Source organism: Suillus clintonianus (assembly GCF_016758775.1).
Source record: "Suillus clintonianus strain FC179 chromosome Unknown DEU56scaffold_66, whole genome shotgun sequence".
NCBI lineage: Eukaryota > Fungi > Basidiomycota > Agaricomycetes > Boletales > Suillaceae > Suillus > Suillus clintonianus.
In genome coordinates, this window is record NW_024539290.1 from 170,195 (window position 1) to 191,857 (window position 21,663).

General features: G+C 50.0%; 5 protein-coding genes across 5 annotated transcripts; 2 read left to right on the plus strand and 3 right to left on the minus strand.

The window, feature by feature from the left end:
- Positions 1–10,671: 10,671 nt before the first annotated feature.
- DEU56DRAFT_915339 (uncharacterized protein) lies at positions 10,672–11,468 on the minus strand (the record flags this gene model as incomplete). The annotated part of the gene is made up of 2 exons (XM_041357727.1): positions 10,672–11,323; positions 11,380–11,468. 2 exons carry the CDS (start codon positions 11,466–11,468, stop codon positions 10,672–10,674), a joined length of 741 nt encoding a protein of 246 aa, XP_041205776.1.
- Positions 11,469–12,127: 659 nt separating this feature from the next.
- On the plus strand, positions 12,128–12,958 carry DEU56DRAFT_890977 (uncharacterized protein; the record flags this gene model as incomplete). Its single annotated transcript, XM_041356291.1, has 3 exons — positions 12,128–12,516; positions 12,568–12,751; positions 12,803–12,958. 3 exons carry the CDS (start codon positions 12,128–12,130, stop codon positions 12,956–12,958), a joined length of 729 nt encoding a protein of 242 aa, XP_041205777.1.
- A 3,541-nt stretch (positions 12,959–16,499) lies between these two features.
- DEU56DRAFT_957043 (uncharacterized protein) lies at positions 16,500–19,059 on the minus strand (the record flags this gene model as incomplete). Its single annotated transcript, XM_041359257.1, has 10 exons — positions 18,963–19,059; positions 18,811–18,901; positions 18,430–18,590; positions 18,106–18,342; positions 17,836–18,054; positions 17,703–17,773; positions 17,566–17,650; positions 17,263–17,505; positions 16,987–17,221; positions 16,500–16,651 (listed from the first exon to the last, which is right to left on the minus strand). Exons 1-10 carry the CDS (start codon positions 19,038–19,040, stop codon positions 16,500–16,502), a joined length of 1,572 nt encoding a protein of 523 aa, XP_041205778.1. The 5' UTR covers positions 19,041–19,059.
- Positions 19,060–19,225: 166 nt separating this feature from the next.
- DEU56DRAFT_915343 (uncharacterized protein) lies at positions 19,226–19,816 on the plus strand (the record flags this gene model as incomplete). Its single annotated transcript, XM_041357728.1, has 3 exons — positions 19,226–19,310; positions 19,367–19,461; positions 19,508–19,816. The coding sequence occupies 3 exons, from the start codon at positions 19,226–19,228 to the stop codon at positions 19,814–19,816; spliced, it is 489 nt and encodes a 162-aa protein (XP_041205779.1).
- Positions 19,817–20,737: 921 nt separating this feature from the next.
- Positions 20,738–21,636, minus strand: DEU56DRAFT_915344 (uncharacterized protein; the record flags this gene model as incomplete). The annotated part of the gene is made up of 3 exons (XM_041357729.1): positions 20,738–20,757; positions 20,814–21,079; positions 21,560–21,636. 3 exons carry the CDS (start codon positions 21,634–21,636, stop codon positions 20,738–20,740), a joined length of 363 nt encoding a protein of 120 aa, XP_041205780.1.
- Between the last annotated feature and the right edge of the window lie 27 nt (positions 21,637–21,663).

The following is a 21,663-nucleotide window of genomic DNA, read 5'->3' on the forward strand; positions in this document are numbered from 1 at the left end:
GAAATGAAATAATTTGCGAACATGGCGAAGGAACGTGGGTTGCTGGTGGTCTATTGTATGCGAAGGCCTTTGATGTGTAACGGCTGGTCTGAGTTCGATGGGGAATTAGTTGTATCTAGGCGCTTCTCTTTGGAGGTAGAAAGTCTTGAGAATATAGAAAGTTTCTGATAGGATCGAGTCCGTTCTTGGAGCGTGAATTCAACGGATGGATTTCTGCTAAAGTACGAGCGCACATTTTGCGGTATATAAGTGTTTGGGATCCGAACGATTAAAGCGAGAGTCGAGTAGGTAGCATGTGGAACTAGAAAAAAGAGTCGGCGAGACACGGTGACGATGGAATGAGAGCGCATGGTACAGTAAGGGAGGAGAGTAAGAAGGAATGTATCCGCGTAACTCGGATGCGAAGAGTTGAGCTCTTCGCATCAGTGAGTCACGTGGATGTGTTCTACTTGTAAGAAGTTCGAACGCCTTGTTTTTGAAGATGGGACGGTGCGTAAAGGATATACTATCCTTACATCACCCTCCCACTTCGAATATCGACCGTCCCTGGTCGATCTATCAACAAAATAAACTAAAAACAAGGGAACTGTACTTGTAGAATTACTAGAATAGAGAAAAAATTTAGCTAGAATGAAAAAAGAGAGGGAAGCGCATCTAGTCTTCGTCATTGAGTCCTTGTATGGTTTGAAGGTTGATATATTGGGTGACTTCGATAGATGACGGAGAGCGCGGATAATAAGGGATGATGCGGAATGCAGCGAACTTGAGTTTTGAGACGGCTCCATCGATTTCGGCGAGTCGATAGGATCCTCCTTGCGAGCGGGATATCACGATCATTGGTCCGAAATAGCGTGGCTTGCATTTAGCGTTGGATGCTGCTTCAATCTTCTTGTTGAGTACCAACACGAGGTCTCCGGGCTGAAATGCGTAATCATGGATGGTGTTGGCGAAGCGTCGTTTGAAATTTTCGATGGACGAAAAACGACTGTTGAGCAATCGTTGATGGATGAGCGCGAGGTCTTCGTCGCGTCTTGCTAATTGGCGAGCGCGAATGGCTAATAGATCTTGGGTGGTGAGTTGAGTGGTGATATCGGGAAGGAGGAAGGTGGCTTCGATAATGTCTAGTGGAAGTAGAGGTTCAGTGCCGTGTGCGATGAAGAATGGGCTATGTCCGGTTGATTTTCGTGTGGTAACACGGTCAGCCCATAAGACATGGTGAGCTAAGGTAGGCCACTTGGTGATATCACCGTTGCAGGCCTTCACGAGTGAGTCGCGAACGGTGCGATGCGAGCGTTCGACGATTCCGTTAGCCTTTGAGTTATAAGCTGAGATCCTAATGTGCCGAATACCATATGTTGCTGATAGCCATTCTAACGCGGCGATGAAAGGCGTGCCGTTGTCCGTAACGATTTCCTCGATACCTCCCCATCTGCACAAAATCTCCTCGAAGAAGAATGCACCCAAGGTACGTCCAGTTTCTTTTCGTAACATACGGAATTCGGGCCAATTTGATAGCGAGCAACGGGCTTGGACGATGTACGTGAATCCATGCGACGTAGGCATGTACATCGAGTCTGCGAATGCCTTACGAAAGAGTGTTGAAGGGATGGCGACGATGGGTGGGATGATAACTTTGGTGACTGATCTGATCTGACATTGGTGGCACGTTTTAAGGTACCATGCGAGGTCCTTGTCGAGCGATGGCCACCAGAAACGGTCGGCGATTGTTCGACGCGTGGGGTAAAAGCCTCTATGGCCAAGCTCGTCGTGGGTCTGAGCGAGAAGTCGAACACGATCGGTGCTGAAAAGCACGAGCTGGTGGCGACCATTAGACTCTTTTCGCCAGAGGCGGTTGCCTCGAACGAAGAACTGATGTGCTCGTTTTGAGAGACGGGCTTGATCCTTGCTTGAGGTGTCCGTGGGGAAGGAAAGGGTGTCGAGGTAGGATTGGATGGTGCGTAAGTCGTTATCGAGGCGAGAAGTAGTGTTATCTGCGGGGATCTCGACGTCTGGCAAGTTAGTTGTGATGGTGGTAACAACGGCACTCGGCGCCGTATCAATCTCTTTAGCTACCCATACTCCTGAATCCAGCATCTCGTCTATCCATTGCTCTACGTCGTCCATCGTTTCCTGTTCTTCATCGTCGTCTTCTGGGACTCGTCGACGACGAGATAATCCATCGGGTCCTGCGTGTTTGGCTGCTGGTACGTGTCTGAGTCTGAAACTGAAAATAAGAATTCCTGCTATCCATCTATTTACGGCCGCATTAGGTTGGATGTCGGGATTATTCAACATGCCCTTAATATATTTAGCGTCGACTTCCAGAACGAGATTGCGTATGCCGATAATCCAAAGTTTGACTGCCTTGAGAGCTCGAAACACACCGTACAGCTCGATCTTAGCTTGGGAGTAACGGGATTCCCGTTCATCCCACGTAATCGAGCCGAATCTTGAGGGATAGCGCCGTCCGTTTCTGATTTGGAGAAGGATCCAGCCGCACGCAATCTGCGATGAGTCGACCGCTAAAACGACTTCATCTGAGGACGTGTAATTGATTGGGGTGATTGCGGGTGAGTTGATGACGGCGGTCTTGAGCGTGTCCATAGCTAGCTGCGCTTCAGGGGACCAGTTGAAGGGTGTGTTGTTGCGAGTTAAGTTCGTGAGAGGGCGGCTGATGGCTGCATAGTCCTTGATCCAGTTTCGGACCGTTCCTGCCATGCCCAAAAATCCGCGAACCTCGGTGCGAGACGTGCAGGCAGGCCAGTGTTGGATTTTGGACACTTTAGACGAGTCTGGGATGCGTCCGTCGTAAGTACATAACTGGCCGACAACGAGAACTTGGGGCACACAGAGAAACAGCTTAGAAGCTGATACTGTAGCCCCCGCGTGCTTCAAACGGTGCAGGACGCGATTCGCGTCTGCACAATGCTCCCAGACGAACCTTCGGATACCGGCGTTATCGGGAATGCATTCGTGAGAGCCATCGGGCAACTCGTAGCGTGTCCGAGGTCCAAGAACATTGACGTCGTCCTGAAAATTGGGTGCGACCTCGATTTCGGCTTGAAGTATGAACGCGACGTCGTTTTGAAAGACAGCGGGAGAATCTGTCCATCCCTGAGGGAGGACGGTAAGGCGATAAGTACCAAGGGGGGTTTGGAATGTGGTGATGTCGCGAGACTCTTCTGCGAGTGCGCGATGGTCGAATCCGACGAACAAGTCCATCATCGAGTAGATGGAGCGTCCTGCACACTGTTCTGCGAACAGTTCGATGTAGGGCATAGTAGCTGCATCCTTGACCGTGACGGAGTTAAGTTGCTGGAGGTCGTGAACGATCCGTATGGCGCCGCTCTTTTTCGCCACGCAAAACCAACGAGATTGGTATGACGAGTTGGAGGGCTCGTATACGCCCGACGCGATCTTGGATTGGATGAGCTTGATGACCTCATCCTTGATACCCGGGGGAATTGGAGGTTGGCGGTGAGTCCATGGCGTGTGCTCGATGGTGGGAATAATGACTGGGGGGAAGTAATCGTCCCGAAAACGACCCTTCTCCGTTTCGTCCCAGGCGAGCGCGAGCTCGTTGTTCATGAGAACGTGCGCGGCGAGCTTTCGTTCTTCTGGGAGAAGGAACGTGTTCTTGAAGATGCCGAGGTCGTCCATGCGGCTCTGGGTGAGGCGAGTACCGGGTGTGAAGGCAGGAGGGGTAGTTGAAAGGGGTGGAAGGGATGCAAGGGGATCCTCTGGGAAACGGCGGATGATGCGCGCGTGTGCAGGCATTGTCGTGGCCACAGGCCTTACCTTGTTAGCGACCTTTTTGTAGGCGAAGGTGCGGCGGATAGGGTCGATGTCAAAGTGCGCTTGAAGGAGGGATTCTGCAAAGGAGGAAACGGAGAGACGAGAAATGGGAGTGAAGGAGTGTGTTGGAAAGTTGGAGGGAGGTGGTACTGGAACGGGCTCGTGTTTTGGTATACCGGGCGATGATGAGGCTGGTACTATACGGGTAGTACAGTCCTCCATACCTGGTGGTGTTGGTGGCGATGCGGTTGAGGCTAGGTACGTCGATGTAGAATAACTCGGAGACGGCGTGTCTGGTGTTGTCGGTGGGGTAATATACGTGCTGGGTGGAGGGTATGCGGTTTTTGGTGGAGAAGGGTAACGATGACCATACGATGGAGTAGTCGCCAAAGCGGTTGGAGGATTTTGCGGAGTAGATAGAGCTGAGGATAGGGGATGTTTGATGGCATGGTAGATGTCAGTGGAGCTGGTTGGGGAAATTTGCGGAGTAGATAGAGCTAAGGATGGGAAGAGAGAAGGGAGAACAGAGGAGAGTGCTGAGGCTGTTAATGCGAGGGAGGGATGGGGCCAAGGACGGGGAGAAGTTTTGACGGTGCGAGTGTTGCTGGGATCCCGTGGGTCGTGAACTGCAACGTGAACGTCGTCAGTATCCTCAGCTTTGGAGAGACGAACCAATCGTTGCCAAGGTCGTCCTAAGAGAAGGCGGTAGGGAGCTTCTGGCACCACATACGCGTGGGCCCAAGTCTTGATACCTTCCACGTCTATCTCCAACATCTCCAGGCATCCAGCCATCTCCTGCGATCCTCCGTTAGCGGTCTGCATGCGCATCCGTACGTCTTGGTTGATGGGGGCGTTCGTCTTTCACCAGACGTCTTCTCGAATCACGACGATCTCGGATCCTTCGTCCAGCAACGCGAGTTCAGAGTGGGAGCCGTTGAGCGTTACGCGAATTTCGCGTAACGGAGTCGCGTGTTCGATATTCAAGGGAGGGGTGGTGGTTGCTGCTACGAGAATCTTTGCTGTGGGTATGGGGGCAGGTGTTGGCACGCGCTGAGTGCGGGAATACTCGACCGCTTCCTTCCTTAAATCAGGACTGATGGCTAAAAGGTCAGATATGGTTAGCTGAGGGATGGGAGTGCTGAGGATAGTCTCGTAGAGACGTTTTGCTGCGTCTGGTAAGTTCGCCTTGGACTCATATCGAAAGGCCGGTTCTTTCTTGGGTTCGAGGGAGGTGGATTGTGCTGGCGGGGTGGAAGGGGTATGTACAGGCGCTGGAATGGAGACGGAACGTGTCGAGGAAGGGGGAGTAGATACAGGCGCTGGAATGGAGACGGAACGTGTCGAGGAATGGGGAGTAGATACAGGCGCTGGAATGGAGACGGAACGTGTCGAGGAATTGGGTTCTGGGGAATTGGCTGCTCTTGACTTGGACCGGGTGATGGCGAGCGCTTCTGCGGATTGTTCGTCGTCCACCTCTTCCATGCTCACAATAACTGCGTGGTTCTCGATTATAGGTTCGCACTGGAGAAAATACGATTCGGAGATGAAGGCAGAGGAGGGGATTTCTTGGGGCGTTGATTGCGATGGAGTTTCTCGTTGGGGATTCTCGATGACGATGGAATTGGACCCAGAGGCAGGAGTAGCAGGATGGGGAGACGCGTATCGTGCGTCGATAACTTGCTTGAACGTCTGGTCTCCATATCGTCGTATGCGTGAGTGGTCAGGATACGCGAAGTATGGTCCATCGCAAATAATCCTGCCTGCACGTAAGTATTCTCCTGCAATAGAGCAGGTCCGCATTACATGAGATCCTCCGCAGAAGAAACATTTTGCGTTTTGCGCATAGTTCGTTGAGGGAGGAAGGGGAGGAAGGGGAAGATAGGGCAGAGTGCTTGACGGCGGAACAGGTGCACTGGCGAGCTGGCGGGACTTGGGGGGTGCCCATGCCTGTGCAGCTACTGGAGCCAGGCAGACAAGTCGGGTGTAACATCCGGAGTAGGTGACATCGCCGATATCGAGGCCGTGCATCTTGCGGGCTAGAGCCTCGACTTCGTCGATTGTATTCTTGACTGGTGGAGGAGGGGACGTGAAAGCGACTCGTCTAGTCTGTACTTCCCTTCTAACATCCTTCTTTTCCTCTTCTTCGTCTGAGTCCCATTGGGCGGATGCCTTAGTCTTGGTGCGTCCCTCTCGTATCGTCCGAATTCGTGTTGCTATGGGTTCGTTAAGGTCAGCATCAAAGGCGTCGTCTGAAAAGACGAAACGTCCTGCTTTGAGTACCTCTTCAAAATCCGTGGCTTCTGTGCGTGAGTAGTTCGGGTCCTTGAGTTCGAGTCTTCTGTCGATTGCCCGTCGAGTGACAGCGGGCAGTCCTTGCCAGAAATAACGATCCCGTTCGCGCGTGGATATTTTGCCGTTAGAGACGAGCCAATGAGCAACGGGGCGGAATTGTCGATAATATTGCAAGAGTTCGGTTTCCGTGGATATATCGTTGTCTGCGTTGTTAATGACAACGCGCTCCAGGTCGCGAATCGAGTATCGCTGACCCTTGGCAGCACCTGAATACTGCGCTACAATGCTAGCCTTGAAGACGTCATAGTCGCGGCTTTCGTATCCAGTTAGTGTCACCCAAAATCTCTTGGTCTCAATGTTGACGTAGCGTACGATCATCTTGCATTTGTCCGCGTCGCTGAGTGTACACGACGAGGATAGATCCTCGAAAAGCTCGAGGAATTCGAGTAGCTCAGAGGTTTCTCCATTAAAGGAGGGGGCCTTGCTTGATCCAGGTCCTGGCATGGCGCTGATGCCTTTAGCAGCTGACATGGTGACTGCTGGTTGGGGGGGTATAGGAGGGGGTGCAGCGGAAGGTGGGGGTCTTACAGGTTGCGGGTTTGTTGGTGCGGGAGCGTGAGGAGGAGGTGCGGTTGTGCGAGGTAGAAACTGAGGTTTGGGGATAGGATGTTCGGTTGTGGTAGCAAGAGTTGATGGTTCTATAGATTCAGAGGGAATTATAGGGAGTGTAGGCGTTTCCGGGTCGAACACGGCCGGTCTAAGGGTGAATGTTGGCTGATCAGTTATAACGGGAAAGGGGGATTTCGCGCGTGGAGGGAGGTTTATGGCGTCGTCGTCTGATAGGGATGATTCTGTTGGTCCGTCTGTCGAGTCTTGGAAGGGTCTGGTGCGTTGATCTAGTCTAAAGCGAGTTGGGGTAATAGCAAACGGGTTGGAAGGGGGTAGTGCTGTGGATGTTGAAGAAGTGGTGAGGGCGTTGTAGGTATTGGCACGGCTTCGACGTTTCTTGGTCGACGTTTGCTTCGGGGGTGCCAGCGCAGATGGCTCGTTCTGCTGGAGGCGTAGCTGCGCGTTGGGATGATAGTATTTGGTTATGGTGATTGGGTATAGTGGTCAAAGACCAAGCTTCTAAGGGGCCGATCAGTAGATCGGAAATGGATCAATCGGATCAAACTTGGGTGCAAGGGGTTGCTCGAAAACAATTCCCCTCGCGGTGGGCTCCAAATATGTAACGGCTGGTCTGAGTTCGATGGGGAATTAGTTGTATCTAGGCGCTTCTCTTTGGAGGTAGAAAGTCTTGAGAATATAGAAAGTTTCTGATAGGATCGAGTCCGTTCTTGGAGCGTGAATTCAACGGATGGATTTCTGCTAAAGTACGAGCGCACATTTTGCGGTATATAAGTGTTTGGGATCCGAACGATTAAAGCGAGAGTCGAGTAGGTAGCATGTGGAACTAGAAAAAAGAGTCGGCGAGACACGGTGACGATGGAATGAGAGCGCATGGTACAGTAAGGGAGGAGAGTAAGAAGGAATGTATCCGCGTAACTCGGATGCGAAGAGTTGAGCTCTTCGCATCAGTGAGTCACGTGGATGTGTTCTACTTGTAAGAAGTTCGAACGCCTTGTTTTTGAAGATGGGACGGTGCGTAAAGGATATACTATCCTTACAGATGCCTTGGAGGGTATGATATGACAGGTGATTTTACTGGGGTGCGGCACATGACAGTGGGACGACGGCCGCGGGTTGCGTCAGACTGTAATAATTCAATTCAGCACCATGGTGAAAATGAACAGTTGGGTAGTACATACCTGAAGTAAATGTCGGAGGGTGGTATCGGTCTTCAAGGGAAGGTGAGTTCACAGAAGATAGATTCATGACGCTGGCAAGTGCTTACTTTGGGGAGGATAGACTGTATTTCCGGTATAGAAAGCAAAGAGGAATTAATAGTGTTGCAAATGTAGATATCGGGATCACCCCAGGCCGTGATGGCTAGTTGAAGTGAGTCTGGTGAGGGCATGAGGAATGTGACTTCAGGAGCGTCGAAGGAGGCGAGGAGTTGGCGGGACTCAAAGGCCCAAAGTTTGATGGTGTGGTCGCGGGAAGCACTGGCGAGGAGGGCGCCGTCAAATAAAAGTGCTAGGCCGGTGACAGTCTCCATATGCCCTTCGAAGGGAGTTCCGACAGTCTCCAGCGTCGAGGCGTCGAATTCATAGATCGTCTTGGCTTTGGGAAACATTGTTTTAATATTGTCTTCCGTGATCAAGTTGAATGCGGCCAAGATGTTGCTGTTTTTTTTTGTCCAGAAAATTGGCGCAAGCGTGACAGCTTCCGGGGAGGTGAATAAATTTAAAGCCAAGATTTCTTCGTCGTTTGCATCGGGCCAAATTTGAATTTGTTTCCCTATCCTCGCATCCAATTTCTGTTTTTGGATGTCCCAGACTTCAAGAAACTTCCCCACAATTGAGTTGATTGCGAGCTTCTTCGAATCCGTCGAGAAACGAATGGCGCCCACCCAATAACCACTCTTGAATGGACCGGCCACGAGTTTGCCGGTCTCCAAGTTCCATATCCGCGCTGTAAAATCCCTTGACCCACTCGCCAGCAGCTTGGTATCCACGGAGATATCAATGCACTCGATCCTGTCTGAGTGCCCTTTGAATGTCTTCACGATCCCCGTCTCAACCTCACAGGCCTTCAGCTCCCCGATTTCGTAACCTCCACCACCAGTGACAACCCATCGACCATCCCTTGATACCGCAACTGCCCGTATCTCCTCCTCGCAAACACCCCGCGCTTCCTCAATCTCCTTGCCCGACTGTAAGTCCCATTGCTGAGTGGTTTTATCCCGAGATCCGCTCATCATTCGCTGCCCGTCAGGAAAGTAGGCTATGGATGTAACATCCACGCCAGCCTTCGACGTCCGTGCCGATTCCAGGATCATATTGATGTCTAAACCGGACTGCTCCGTCGATGCGGAAGCCATGGTTGTGTCTCTGCGAACGAAATCACAGTCAAGTAGCCAAAATATCCTTTGTATGCGTGCGTTAGAGGAGCTGCGGTAAGCTGTCCTCATGCGCTGTGAGCCTGATGGCTGATAAGGATTTTTTATTATGACAGCGCTTACCCTGCTGAAGCTGAGGGTCAGTCAAATAGGCTAGTGAAGAGAAAGAGCGAGGAAATCTCGAATGTGAGCACAGCAGTCTTCCTTGCTTATATCCTGACGCTCTTTTGCATGGCAGTGCACATCTATTCGTAATTCAACTTTGCTTCTCCTTGCTTTTCACTCACAGCCTCACAGCTATTGCCAATGTTTCCTGTGTTGGGGCGTCAATTTCAATTTCCCGCCAACCAGTCCCTTGAATGACGTAAGTACGTTTCATGTATAGTATTCAATTTCTTTCCTAGCTCTTTGTTGTGGTTTCGTTTTCGACACTGGTGGACCATTTTCCTCGTTTCATCATCTCAACCGTCATGCTCATGCAACCCTCCACTTCCCAGACCAACCCAGGGCCACGCACCATGGCAGGTGCGTGAGGACGATTGCCCCTCACTCTTTATCAGCCAGCATCCACCATGGATGATGTCGTAGCAACTCAAAAAGAACAGTGTACAGTCACATCGTCTTAGCTGAGTGTATACAGGATCAGTCCATGGAGGTTCGAATCTCGATATCACCAGGTGTGAGACATTGTGTAAGGACATCTTGGCACCTCATCATATGAGGCTGCCTTGTGGGACGGATTATCCCAGTCTCTACGCACCCACATCGATCCCCTTCTCCCGAGCTTGCTCTGCAGGTCATAACATCAATCGACCTCTCCCTTCCGCTCGAACAAGCCTACGACGCCCTTCACAAACCTACGCACTCGATGTTATTCCCCCTTGACATTCACACAGCAAATTCGTAAAGGCAGGAATCGTATCCACAATCCGCTCATCATCGTACCCACTGACCTGCTGTTACGCCCAATGAATGTCGAGCCAGCTGCTGATCATGACCTCTCAACTGCCAACGTGATGAACTTTCTGCGAGACATGACCGTCAGATATTTTTCTAGCAAAGTCCCGGTCAGATCTGTCAGTCATGGTCACCAAGAAGCCAGCAAGAAAAGCTACTAAGAATGCAGTTCATCGTTTGCGATCGTGATCATGCCTGTATGTGATTGATATGTGAATTGTTTCTATGACACTTTTTGAATCAAAGTACCCGTCCGCCTAGGATTATGCCAGGATTCAGGCCTCGTGAGCGGCCAATCCGCATCTGCCCAGAAGCAAGTCTAGCGCGAACAGAAGGAAATTGCAAGGCAGATTAGCTAGGAGTAAACCATTGCGAGCAAGTCAACGTTCACCGTGTTCTACGACTCCGTATGAAAATGATACCTATGGCGGTCCAAACGCAACATAATTAAATCACGTGCACACGCAAATTTCATGCACGCACAGCAGAATCACGCGCACGCACACAAAAAAAATCGCGCGCAGAGACTCGACCATTGTTTTCGACAATCGAAAGTTGCTCCTCGCCATATTATAAGTACTAATTGCGCAGCATTGTAGTCCTAGCTTAATGGGAAACAAATCAATTTAGTGAGACATCAACCAGGCCCTCAACCCCTCGAGCTTATCCTCCACGAATCCGTCTTCCATCAAAAGACATCCTGTTTCCTTCACGTTTGCGACGGAAGATTCCCGGCAATCACTGCAAACGTGTGGAACCTCGACCGAATCAAGGTGTGCAAGAATATCCCAGCCAGAATAGAAGATATCAGGGTGTCGCAACATCTCCGCAGGGCCAGCTTTCCAACCCGTTTCCCAACCGTTGGCACATGACATTGGTGTATGGCAAAGCATCCCGGCCATAGCAGGGGGAACAACAGCTGCTAGGGTGAGCCGGTGTGTAGAAATCTGATGTTTAACTTGAATTAGTGCATGTAAGATGTAAGCAGGAATTTTTGCTAAGCCCGCTGGTCCGAGGCTTTCGATGGGGAGCGAAACAAGCTCTCTGAATGCGGGAGTCAGCCATGGAAGGATTTTGAACTGGTGACAAAGCTGGAGCTTCGTTGGCAAGTCCAGATCAGGGTGTGCCTCCAGTTGATTGACGGCATATGACTTCCCAACGCTAACATCGAAGACGGCACTAATAGTCAGTAGTGACACAAGAGTGGACGCGGATTCTGGTGGTGTGTTGTTGACTTGTTCCGTGTTGCCGTCGCTGTCGCTATCTGTATCCTGGAGCCTAGTAGCAGAAATCAGTAGTGATACTAGTAGAATTAAATAAAATATCCAACGCACTTTCCAAAAAGGTGATCAAGAAGACAATCGAAATCCACACTGGAATGCCCGTGAAGCACAATGGGTGTGTTCATCAGGAAATCGGCCATGAGATGATTTTGATAGATATTTTTGGCAAAATCAGATCAAATATCCTCGAATTATATCCAAATACATAGGCATTGGCACGGGTATGGGTAACCCGTGCGGGTTACGGGTACGGGTCCCTGACGGGTACGGGTGCGGGTACGAGTGTGGGGTACCCGTGGCAGGGTACCTGTACCCGTCAGGCTAAAAGTAGCCATGTCGCACCTGTCACATATATTGCACATATATTTGAAACTAACATATATTAGAAACTATACAGAATTAAAAAAAACTTTATTTCGACCCCAAAAAAACTGACAGGCCGCCAGCGCATCTTTCGCAACCTCTCGCAAGCTTTGAAAGCCCCACTCCACCTCCATTCACCACAATGTTTCATAAGCGGGTCAAGAAACTCACCGAGAAGGCCGCGCAGGCTGTTGCGGAAGGCACGACAAAGCTAAAAAGGAAGGTTAGCACCGGTAGTCAAGAGCCTTCCTCCCCGCACCATAAGTCGACAAGCTACTATCCAAATTGAACAGGATCAAAGTCAGCGAGCTACTGTACAAACGGAAGAGGAGGATGGCATACAGGATGCTATCAATGTGGACTCCGAGACGTCATCTGATGATGCCGAGACCTCAGAAGCTGAGCTCGGCAAGTTAATTATCCTGAGCATACCATTATGTTAATCAGTTTTTATTTCACAGACAAGCTAAAAAAAGGGTGGACATCACCGGTTTATGCGTTCTACGAGCCAATACCAAGCATTGAATATATTGGCGGGCGGTGCTCCCATGTATTCCAGTGCATGGGGAAGGGTTGCAAACAGCGCGTTCGGCGCTACCTCGACAAGGGCGATGCGAAGTCGACGAGCAACATGGCCAAGCACGCCAAGAGCTGCTGGGGGCCAGAGGCATATGATGCCGCACAAGAGACTAAATCAGCAGCAGCAGCACGTGAAGGCGTCATCAAAAACTTACTGAAATCCGGCACTATCACGTCCTCTTTCGAAAGAACATCTAAGGGTAAAGTGACCTATTCACATAGGCAACACACGAAGACTGAAACCAAGTAAGTACTCACTAGTATGTACATGAACACGCTACTGACACATTGCCAAAGGGCAGAGATCGTGCGTTGGGTCTCGGAAAGCCTACGACCATTTGAGACTGTCAGCGACCGAGGATTTCAGTCGTTGATGAAGACGGGGCGTCCTGAATACTACCTACCTTCACCTTCCACGGTGTCACGCGACGTGAAACTTGTATTCGCGAATGTTCGACAACGGATCGCACGAATGCTGCAGGTGATGCACGCCGTTGTCGAATGTCACAAAAAAAAACTAAAAATCTGAAAGGAATATGATGGTGAACTCAACTTCGCGACAGATGCATGGACCTCACCTAATCATAAGGCCTTTGTGGCGGTCTCTGTGCACCTTGAACACCAGGGCAAACCTCTGGCCATGGTTCTTGATGTTGTTGAAGTTGCGCAGGTGGGTGTGCTCGATTAGCTTCACATCACCCTGAGACTGACGGCAAGTCAGTCACATTCTGGTGCCAATCTCGCAGAGGCCTTTGCTAAAATTTTAGCCGACTTCGGAATAACTGACAAGGTCAGTACCACTCACCATGATGCGTACTATATGAAGGGGGGTTGGTGCCAGCGTTGGTGGGGGGTTGGTGTTGGCATTGGCGAAGGGGGGTTGGTGTGCCAGCGTTGGTGGGGGGTTGGTGTGCCAGTGTAATGCTGCGTCTAGTTCGACGGTGGTTTGACGGATCGCCAGTGGAAGAGATATGAGTGAGGGGGATGCATTCACTGGGGGTACAGAAGGTAAGGTGTGGTTTTTATATGTAAGTGAGTGGCAGTACAAGGTTAGTACTTCGGAACGGTAAAGGGGAACTTCGTAGCCGGTAGTACAAAGGGAATTCCATAGCTAAAGGAATGACATTCCTTACACCTCCTCCACACTCGAAATATCAACCGTCCTCGGTTGATCTCCAAACAAAACAAAAAAAAATCCTTCCTAACCCAAAACCGGTAAGCGGCGGCAGTGCTCGGCTTAGACAGACGAGGATGTGACAAGAGTGAAAGTGTAGCGACGAAAATGAGCTAATGGACCACGGATGTTGAGTGCGAAGTTGCGGGAATAGGAATGGATGCAGAGTACGGGTGCGACGAATACGAGTGATCATGATATCAATTTGCTAGTAGCGGCCATTTGAGTTGGTAAAGCTTCGAAGGGGGCGGTGGAAAAAAAAAAAGGGGGGGCTGGGCATTCTCGACGATCATCAAGCTCCGACGAAGCCTCGTTTAGGCATTCTCAGACATCATGACGTCGCCGACGAAGCCAGCGAACGATTCGTTAAACAGGTTGAACTTTGAACTTTGGACTTCTGATAGGACTTTAGGCTTGAGGACTGTAGGCTTGGACGTTGGCGGCGGGATAAGTGAAGCTGTACTGGATTTATGGCGTGGGCGTGATGTACTAGCGGTGATAGGGCAGGTAGCGCGCTTTCTCGTGAAACTGGGTAACTCCGCAGGGCGCTCTATGGGCGTTGCGTGGAACGTGGGAACATGAACGTGGTGGTGGTGACACTTTTGTGCGACGTTGTGCGCAAAGCACGGGAAACGTTGTGAGCGTCGTCAAGCTCTGAAGATCTGAAGGATCATTTATTGCTTTCCTTTTTTTTTTTTTGTGAAAAAAAAGAAAATAAAAAAAACTGGGGGCGGGGACGATCCGAAAATCAAATCCAACCGCAGCGGTGGGCTCCAATGTGTAATGCTGCGTCTAGTTCGACGGTGGTTTGACGGATCGCCAGTGGAAGAGATATGAGTGAGGGGGATGCATTCACTGGGGGTACAGAAGGTAAGGTGTGGTTTTTATATGTAAGTGAGTGGCAGTACAAGGTTAGTACTTCGGAACGGTAAAGGGGAACTTCGTAGCCGGTAGTACAAAGGGAATTCCATAGCTAAAGGAATGACATTCCTTACACCAGCGTTGGTGGGGGGTTGGTGTTGGCATTGGCGAAGGGGGGTTGGTGTGCCAGCGTTGGTGGGGGGTTGGTGTTGGCATTGGCGAAGGGGGTTGGTGTGCCAGCGTTGGTGGGGGGTTGGTGTTGGCATTGGCGAAGGGGGGTTGGTGCCAGCGTTGGTGGGAGGTTGGTGTTGGCATTGGCGAAGGGGGGTTGGTGCCAGCGCTTCACAGTGCTGGCGTTGAGTAGATGACGGCACTTCACAGTACAGCTGCTTACCATCCTGCAGATACTGAGCATCACGGCCGACAACGCAAGCTCTAATGACACACTCACGACTGAGCTTGCCGACCTCGTAGCTCACTTCGGAGGGCCCACATCACGAACACGATGCTTTTTGCATGTAATCAACCTCGTGGCGAAATCGTTAATAAAGCAGTTTGACTTACCAAAGGCCAAAGATGTTCCCACTGACGCAGAGTCACTTGCACTTGACTCGGATATGGCGAGAGATATGAGGAGCGAGGATGAAGCCACAATTGCAGAGAACGGGGATGGTGACCCGGATGCAGAGGATGTTGACAATGAGGATGGGTTGGTCGACGAAATAGACCTGCTGACAGCGCATGAACGCACTGCATTGGAAGCAAACATTCGGCCCATTAGATTGACACTAGTAAAGGCAAGTTTGAGTTTATACATGATTAAAGACATGAAAAATTAATCCACTCACCAGCTGCGCAAACTTGCCTTCAAGATTGTCCACTCTACTACACTCCTTCTCCCTGCATGGAAAGACGCTACTGAGGAACTAGGACTTGGATCCAGGATCATGCCGCATGATGTGTCGACCCGTTGGAACTCCACATTTGATATGTTGGAGTTTGCGATCGATCACCGCAAAGCGATTGATGCGATGACTGATAAGCGTAAGTTGGGACTTGGAGTGTATGAATTAGATGATCACGCGTGGACACTTGTGACACAGCTGCGAGATGTTCTGAAGGTAAGTGACACGTCACACATTACACAAGCTGTGACTGACCTTCTACAGATCCTCAAGCATGCTACCCAATACTTCTCGCGATCAACTCCCAATCTTGCGATGGTCATCCCAGCGATGGACCATATCGACACGACGTTCACCAACGGTATCCTTAACGCTCACGTCCTTGACCCTGCCATTCGCGCGGCATTGAAACTGGCAAAAAGAACCCTCAACAGATACTATTCGCTCACTGATACCTCCGAAACATACCGTGTGGCTATGGGTATGCTCTTGTCAAGTCTTCCTTCTTATGATGATGCTAACTTCATATTTTTTTCACCGGCAGTCCTTCATCCCCAGCACAAACTGCAATACTTCCGGAATGCAGGCTGGGAGAATGAGTGGGTTACCACGGCTGAACATCTCGTGCGTGAGGTGTATGACCGGTCATATGCTGTGCGAACAGTTGCTCAGGGTGTCAATGCTGGTGACGAGGTAAGTTTCATGTCTCCGTGTCCCTCATTATTTAACTAATCTATTGCTGTTAAATGTTGCCATAGATTGATGCTCACAATGTCATTGACGAGACGTTGAATATCTTCGACTCACTCCCAACACTGGCCGCACCTCAAGTCATATCACACGAGCTCGACAAATATCTAAGCACCGATGTTGAAAAAGTCGGCGATGTACTGGCTTGGTGGCACGAACGTCGCGCTATGTACCCACGCCTCTCTCGCATGGCCCTAGATTACCTGTCAATTCCAGGTGAGTTTGTTTTTATTCTGACGTGAATCTTCGATGTTTTTAATGTGGCTTTCCAGCAACGTCTGTTGACGTCGAGCGCATTTTTTCTCGCGGACGGCTCATTCTTTCTCACGTGCGTTCAAGACTTTCGGCGCAAACGACACGAGCTCTTCTTTGCCTTGGAAGTTGGAGTCTCCTTGGTCTGGTGAAAGACAAGGATGTTACTGCTGTGACATGCAAGCCTGACCTCGAAGGAGAAGAGCGGGAGTTGGATGAGGGCTGGGATGATATCATTGTGTAGTTCTCGCATGTCTAGTAGCTAGATTTGAATGTACACCGCGGGTTTACCCCTCACGGGTACCATACCCGCTGTACCCGCTCCGACCCACGCGAAGACCCGTACCCCCTGGTACCCTTGGGTACACGGGTATGGGTACATTGCGGGTACGGGTGCGGGTCGAGGTCTGGATACCCGCGGGTTTACCCGTGCCAATGCCTACAAATACATGGTAATATAAAATGATGATGAAGACATGTATGTCTCATAAATATGATACATTGTAGATAAAGTGTAGAAAAATGTCCAGCATCTCGCCAAAAAAGTGGTCACCTACTGCCTACACTTGCCTTTGCGATGGCTGTTTGCAACATTATCCAGCCGGCAATCACACCACTACCTATAGGCGCCACATTTCAGTGTAACACACGGCTTAATCTATTGATTCCGCGAGTCCGTCTCGTTTAGCTAGGATGAAATTCATGTTTTGTAGCAGATGTTTGTACAAAGTAGTATAAAAATATCAGTCATACTAGTAACTGCCAGAAACATACCCGTCCCAACTAAAGTTTGATGCCATTTACGGAGAATCTGCTTGAACCCGGTCCATGACAGAGGGTCATCTGCGACAATACTTCCATGGTCTTTACTTGACCATTTATGCTGGAAACCCGGAAGCAGAATGGTCTTTCCGCCAACTTTCGTGTGATTCTCCAGAAAGAGTTGCTCATCTTGAGCCCACTTCCAGAGATCCGTCAATATCCCTAGTAAAAAATGCCCTAACGACTTCTGTCAAAGATAGTCATGAGTAAGAGATGTATACGGCTTACCATAGTTCTTGGCTTCGTATTCGCTGCAGGAAAAGACAACGCCAAAATAATGAGACCAGACTTTGTGAAGATCAGCTCGGCCGAGGTGCTGTTTATGAAGAATTTCCCAGTGAGCGCGCCTTCGTCATTCCAGACATTAATCCCGTCACCGCAACCGGAATAAACATTGCCCTTGGTATCAAGCTGAATGCCATCGGGTCCACCAGAGTCGATGTAGGCGAACACTCTACGGTTCGTGAACGACTGCGTCTTTGGATCAACATCGAATTCATAGCTTTTGGGTTTGCTTTAGTATCTCATTACCATCAAGTTGGGTGGGAAAACTCGCATCGTGGACGGAAGGGTCTGATTATTCCCGAGGAAGCCTCCGAAAAGACCCGTGTTGGTGCTAATGCATTATTTTAAGGATTGATCCAGATGCGAGACAAAACCGAACTTACATGAATGCCTTTTTATCGGGGGAGAATGCAATACCATTCGGGTGCACAAACTGGTCAGCGACAACCCTGACCTGCCCAGTGGACGGATCAAAGCGGTATACTTGTGATGGTAGCATTGGTTCAGGACGGAAACCGTTAAGTCCGTGCCGGGAAGAATTTTCATATTATTGAGCGAGTTGAACTGTCTGCCAAAGAAGTTGTCCAGAAGAACGGTGGTGTTGTAGGGAGGTTTGGGGTTAACACGCACGATAGAAGGAGGAAGCAAAGCGCGACCCGAGGTGACGAACAGAAGGTTACCCTTGTATGGGCCTGTTCCTACGTTGACCATTTGGACAGTATCAGAGAGGTTGAGCTGAAAGTCAAGGCGGTTAAGCAATGCAATGACCAAGCGGAAGTGACTCACTGTGTGAACCTGGATATTGACATCTCCAGTCGTAGAAGCAAGCGCAATGTCGACTTCTGTCATATTGATCATGCTAACAACGCTATTGTTAAACCAGCCGCTGTACCCAAGTGCGCCACCGCCATTGCTTGCAAAAAAGACCAAGTTGAGATCCGCAACGTAGATGGGTGCTTCGTGTGCAAAAGCAAAGCCAGGATTTGAAGCAATTTTGCGAATGGTGGCAGATGGTCCAGTGAGCTTGAGGAACGAAGAGCTTCACATGATCACCAAGCAACTAACAACACAGTAAGAATGCGGTAGATTGCAGAGTGAAACAGATGTTACCTTGTCATACACCACGAGAGTAGGGAACCCTGGAGTCCCTTGTGTGTGCATAACTTTGATGAATTGTGCACAGAAGTCTGAATCCATAGGCGACAGGAAGCATCGTGTTTGAATGCAGTGCTCGATGATTGCAAAAGCAAGAACCAATGAGCGATGCTCAACTAGGGTAATGTCACAACAGCATTGTATCTGTCCCGTTTGGCCCGATGGGAGCCAGCCGGCAAAGTCTTGAATATCGCAAGTTTTTCGTGAAAAGAATAACTCACCCAATGACATCAAGAATAAACCTCTTCTACACCCTCCTCCTCTTCCGCAATAAGCCTCTCCGCCTCAAGCGCAGCCATACACCCGCTCCCCACACTGGTAATAGCCTGTCTATACCTCTTATCCTGCATTGCGTTTTGATGCGGAGGTTGTTGAGGAGGTCGCCGTCACCCTGGCATTCAGTTGCGACGGTGTCCCACATGATGGACTGTGGAAGTGCGTGAAAGGTAGTTAGTGGCAAGGGGGTATGACGATAGAGGGGGACATACTATCGGGTCGCAGACTGCGCATGCGCTGATGCCGCTTTGCCAGTATGTGGCCTCGCCCTTGAGTCCTAGCCTCTTCATGCTCGCACCTTCACGTCAGCAGTTTCTGGTTCCTCGTGTTCCCGGCTCTCTCGCCAGTAACGAAACAGTCTCTGTGATGATGTGCGTGCCGAAGCGAATGGACTGCTCGCGATACAACTTACAACACATTCAAGTTGCGACTCTATGTGGCGGGTGATTATATAATCAACCCAAAAGACGCTGATATGCCTGCACAGCTCATCGATAATCCCAAACCGCATCATCAACTCACAATATGGTTTGGAAATATCGATGGGACAACAAAAGACGGTGAGTATCAATAGCAAAGTAAGTTTCATACCATACTGATCGCCGTCCATCCACAGGACAGTTGTGGGCTTCCAAAGAAGGGCGAGGCGGAGAGTGTTGTGGTAGTGGTGATCAGACCTTTGATCCCGGGTTCCAGGGGAAGGAAAGTAAGGTATGCAAATAGTTAGAGCACCACGCACACTCGCTAATTTGCGTAGCCCTCACATGAACGGGGAGCCGCCGGGGAGACTGATGTACCGAACATTCCGGCGCCAGCCTCACAATCACCCGTTATGCACGATCCGGAGCTCACCTGGTCAGGTATTCATGTCCATGCTCATCCGGCCTATTCTGTCAACTCCCGCCCTCCCGGACGCCTAACGGATATGCAACCCGCGACAGATTCCCTCGATTGCCCCTCGTTCCTGTCCATCCATGTCCATCCATCCCCATTGGTGCGTCATTTCTCTCCTTTTATCACTCTGATCAAGCAGCAGACTGTTTTACATGTACATTCCCATACATGAGGCCGCTTACCGTCCCTTACATATTACCGCGCTACGGACTCGCCTATACTACCGTCGCTTAAACGAATCCCGAGTTCTTACGGGTTAAGATAAATAGTTGCGTCGTACTCTGCCAATATTACTTCCTTTTACTCCCTTGGATTTTCTGTCTAAGTTGGTGTGATCAACAAGTCCCCTTAGTCTTCCGTACCGCAACAGACTTCTTCCCGTTCCTCGGATCACTTCCGGTAGCTCGTTACATCGAGACCTCAACACCTAGACACCTTGCCACCTCGATACCTTGCTACCTCGACACCTTGACAAATCCGTACCGCTAGATACCCGTCCTGTCAGAATCATTCCCGTCCGGACATCTTCCTCTCACATCGGATCTCCCATCGCTCACCGGCTGCTCAGATCTTAAGCCCGTCGGATTGATTCCTTTGCATTTATTGTGAAGACATCCCTCAGTCGCAATCCCCTTGGGACGAGCTATAATACTCGCACTCAAACGGATCTGTAGTCTACACTAACAGGCTACACGGAATCACTTTCGCTCACCGAAGTATCAGAATATTGAGAAGGCAGTTCGGCTAGTGCGAATGAGCGCCAATGAGGGGGCCGATGAGGGGCCGATGTAGTCTACCACCTTGTAGGACTGTTGTGCGAGGGTCATATCATATTCCATGGGCACAGGAAGGGTGACACCCATTCCAAAAAACCAAGCCTACGTTGACACAATCGTGAGTCGAGTGAGTCGAAGGACAAAAGATCTAATACTTGCATCCCAATCAATGCATTTGAGCGCTTCAAGCTCGTCGCCCCCACCAAACTACGTGTAGTAGGCAAAAAGATGCTCCTTCCCCATGTCTGTGGTGATGCTTTTACCCATAAATGTCTTGACATAATCTTTCATATATGGGAGGAACACGTCTAAACCACCTAATGTCCATTCTGAAACCCTAAAAACTCTGTCAACATCCTGAAAGGCCTCTTAGACTAAACAAGCACCACTGACCAATGTGAAGGAGGAAATTAGCGCCTTTGTCGTACGGTACTGAGCTGTAGGTGTCGTCGGGGTTTTCGCCCTTCTCAAACTCAATCCGCAATTTCCGATACTTCTTGTTGCGCAGCTCATAAAACTTGAGGTCGTCGTAAAGGTCCTTCGCACCGGTCAAGAAAGAGAATCCCTGGTGAGCAAGACAATGCAATATCTGCTTGAGGAGGCGCTCAATGTAGGTCGTCCAACCTTCGTTGAGCCAAAAGTGTGAAGCGTCTGCGTGTCTGCATAAGAAAATCAATCACAAAGAGAAGGAGAGGAAGGAGGTTATACTATTCCCAAATTAGGAGTGCGTGATCTCGTGGACAACGACGTCCACCAGTGTCCTGTCACCAGTCAACAAAGCTGACCTTTGGTCAGATATACATCTCGATAAGCCACATTCTACATTCCAGCTCCAAGGCTACGTACCAAGTACCTCTAGCAGGACTTTGGCACATTGATCATTCCATTTCATTGACCCCAAACAAAGCAAAGATGAGTGAAGTTAGCCAGCATTTTGAATTCCACGGTGTGTCGGTAGGGGTTATGCAGAGGCTAGGATAGGGGCTGAAGAGCTTGATGAGTCAGAGGTGTCAGAGGCATTAGAGGTGTCAGAGGTCTCAGCCAGGTCTTAGAGGTAGCGCATGTGACCAGTAGTCCTCACTCAAACCATCAGCAGAGTCTGTGTGTTGCTTGTCACCCGTCTCGTCGTACCGACTCACCTGGTGACTAGAGCGAGCACGCCTTGTGCCTCACCGCCCCAGCAGTCGACAGAATCAGTTTTTCGTTGTTTTCTCATTTTTTTGCTTTTTTCGTTTTCCCATTC